The 2621-nt window shown below is 45.7% G+C and overlaps 1 protein-coding gene across 2 annotated transcripts in view; it reads right to left on the bottom strand.

Moving 5' to 3' along the window:
• Positions 1-2621, bottom strand: part of LOC116000086 (transcription initiation factor TFIID subunit 1) — a 16861-nt gene that overhangs the window by 1102 nt on the left and 13138 nt on the right. The window contains exons 18-22 of one of the 2 annotated variants that reach the window (XR_004094063.1): positions 2183-2376; positions 1944-2063; positions 1671-1727; positions 579-1589; positions 19-437 (exon numbers count right to left, since the gene is read on the bottom strand). Coding sequence is in view for 1 of the 2 variants with exons in the window: in XM_031240112.1 (XP_031095972.1) it covers positions 84-437; positions 579-1589; positions 1671-1727; positions 1944-2063; positions 2183-2376 (1736 nt within the window). In the remaining variant the exon portion in view is untranslated. Of the gene's footprint in view, positions 1-5; positions 438-578; positions 1590-1670; positions 1728-1943; positions 2064-2182; positions 2377-2621 lie in introns of those variants that run through there. The other variant, XM_031240112.1, reaches the window with a different exon arrangement.

Here is a 2621-nt window from a genome sequence, read left to right as displayed (position 1 = left end):
GGGGGGGGGGGGGGGGGGTGAAAAACATGTCCTTGCAAAATGGGACTAGGGATCAGAGGGGAGAGCGTTAATGAAGTTAGACTCTAAGTATCCATACTGGCTTCTGCTTCTGACAATAAGGCGTCGTTTTCCACCAACAGGAAGTCGCAGATCTCCAGAAGCTGATCTGCGAGGGGAGGAATACCTGGATTGCGATTATCGTTGTACAGGTGTGCATTGATGGCGATTTGCGCCATGTCATGCCTGAACTGGTCGCGGTTTTTGTACTCCAACTTCCTTGCCTTCTCCCGAATCGTGGAGAGATCCATGGGGCGCTTTACATATTTGTGGTAGTCTGGAGCCTCTTTCTTGGTCACTGGTTTCAAGAAGAGAAACGATACCTCCTTCCTTCCCTTCAAAGTCTCGACGATCCCCTCTAAGATATTTGACAAGCCGACCTGCAATCAAATTTGGCAGGATACTATTAATGTATTGCATCTTACCCAAACTCATTCGCTTGTCAATTCTTGGGTAATAATCACTCATAAATGATTGGTGTCAGAATATCGGGAATAATTAAGAAACAATTAAGTACTAACCTCTCCCAGTCTTCGACGCTTTGTGGATGGCGTGTACTCCAAGCCATGCCTTCCCCCCAACTCGGGATCTGGTCTTCGTTTTGATGGTCTGTCTCGATCCAGGATCCTTTTGTCAGTTTTCCTGGGAGGAAAATCGTCCAAGTAATCGTTTCTGATTTCGGGTTTTGGCTGAAATTGTTTCTTCTTCTTTTTTGCCCTTTGGCGTTCTTCTTCTTCTCTCTCTGTCCTTAAACTATCTTCGTATCTTCTAATTTCCGCTAATCTCTCTTGTTCTTCAAATGCCTTCTGTTGCTCATACATCCTCCTTTCTTCTCTCTCTCTCTCCACCATTCTCCGCCTTTCTTCCTCTTCCCATTGCCTCTGCTTAGCCTGCATGCTTTTCCTCCTCGATGCCTCTTCGGAGAAATGATAACTTCCCTGATCCGTATACATGTCAGCATACGACAATTCGACGATTTTTTTCATTTTCCTATGTTCGAAACCGCTGCTACCTTCCTGGCTTACATCCTCAGCGTTAGAAGAGTCCTTCGATTGTTTGATCACAATCTTCTTGCGTGGCTTATCACCAGCCTCGACTAACGGTTTTATTAGAATGGAGGGTTTGCGTGACTCGACTGCAGTCTCTTCGGATTTCATGCTGTTAGAAAACTTCAACTTATTGAGCTTCACGACAGACTTGGACCCGGTTTCGCCATCTGACATTACCGGTTTATCAGAACTCAGCGAGGTGGCGGGGGTGGGCTTATCGGGCAATTTGTCAGTCGAACCGCATTTGAACTTCAGAACTTTAGCCTTTGAGCTAGACTTTTCGTCCTCCTGAGTCTCGACCACCGCAATCTTTGTTGCGCTTCTCTGTACGATCTTCTTCATCGGGGGCTTCTGCTGGGGCGGATCTGCGTGCTCTGACAAGGTAGCTTTTGCTGACGCCTTTTCTGGATCCGCATTTTCGGGTCGTGGTTCCACATCTTCCCCATACTTGGGACAATGCTTGTTAGTTCTCATATGGCCAAGCTGATAATATATAACAACATTAGCGAACCGAGAAATTTGGCACCTTAATAAATACACAAATTTCGCGTTTAGGATATATACCTGACCACAAGCTCCACAGACGAAACTCTCTCGTGCTGACTTTTTCTCCTTGACGTTCTATTCCAGGGAAAATTATTCAAATTATATCGTCATCCCATGTAAAATCAACGGTAAGTTGAAACGAGCAATTGGATGATCAAGTGTCGGGTTTTAGAAAGAACTATGCAACAAAATATGGCACCCGAGAGCTGGGTTATATCAACGATTTTAGGACTCTCCCCAGTGTGACCACAAACAAGAAAAAAGATACACACAAATCTCGGACATATTTACCTGAATTCCATCAGCCAGTATTTTAACTTTCTTTTTGAGTAATCCCATCTCAGCAACATCGGTTTTTTTCTTTGGTTTTACCTTGCTAGAAAAGCTCCTTTTCGCAGCTAAACCATCGCCCTGCATCCAGAATATCAAAATAAGAAAATGTCCGATCATTCTTTTAACAACATTTTGTTTAAAATCCTCTAATCGGAAATACAGAATTGCTTTTTTTTTTTTCTTTTTGTTTTTTGCACCTCACTCTGATCCCCAGCTATATCCTCCTTAAATGCATTCAACACATCAGGTTTGATGACTGCTTTAGTAGTCACAGTGGTTTTCTTTCCACGTTCAGTATTTTCCATAACAAACCGTGGTTGTGCCTCTGGAGCCCCAACTCGCTCCCCTACAGATTTTTCCTTTTTCTTCTTCTTTCGATCGGCATCCTCATCTGCAAAAGAACGGGTACCAGCTTGCATCACACGGAACAGGAGAAATTTATCAAAGATGGTAAATGAAACGGAATGACTAGAAATGTCCTACAAAAATGCACTTATTTTAATTAGCCAATACTTCGTTTTCATTTTTGAGCCCCCCCCCCCCCCCCCCCCCCCCCCCCCCCCCCCCCCCCCCCCCCCCCCCCCCCCCCCCCCCCCCCCCCCCCCCCCCCCCCCCCCCCCCCCCCCCCCCCCCCCC

This window comes from Ipomoea triloba, chromosome 1, assembly GCF_003576645.1.
Source record: "Ipomoea triloba cultivar NCNSP0323 chromosome 1, ASM357664v1".
NCBI lineage: Eukaryota > Viridiplantae > Streptophyta > Magnoliopsida > Solanales > Convolvulaceae > Ipomoea > Ipomoea triloba.
The sequence above is the reverse complement of the archived record's forward strand: the minus strand, read 5'-3'. Positions and strand labels throughout refer to the sequence as shown.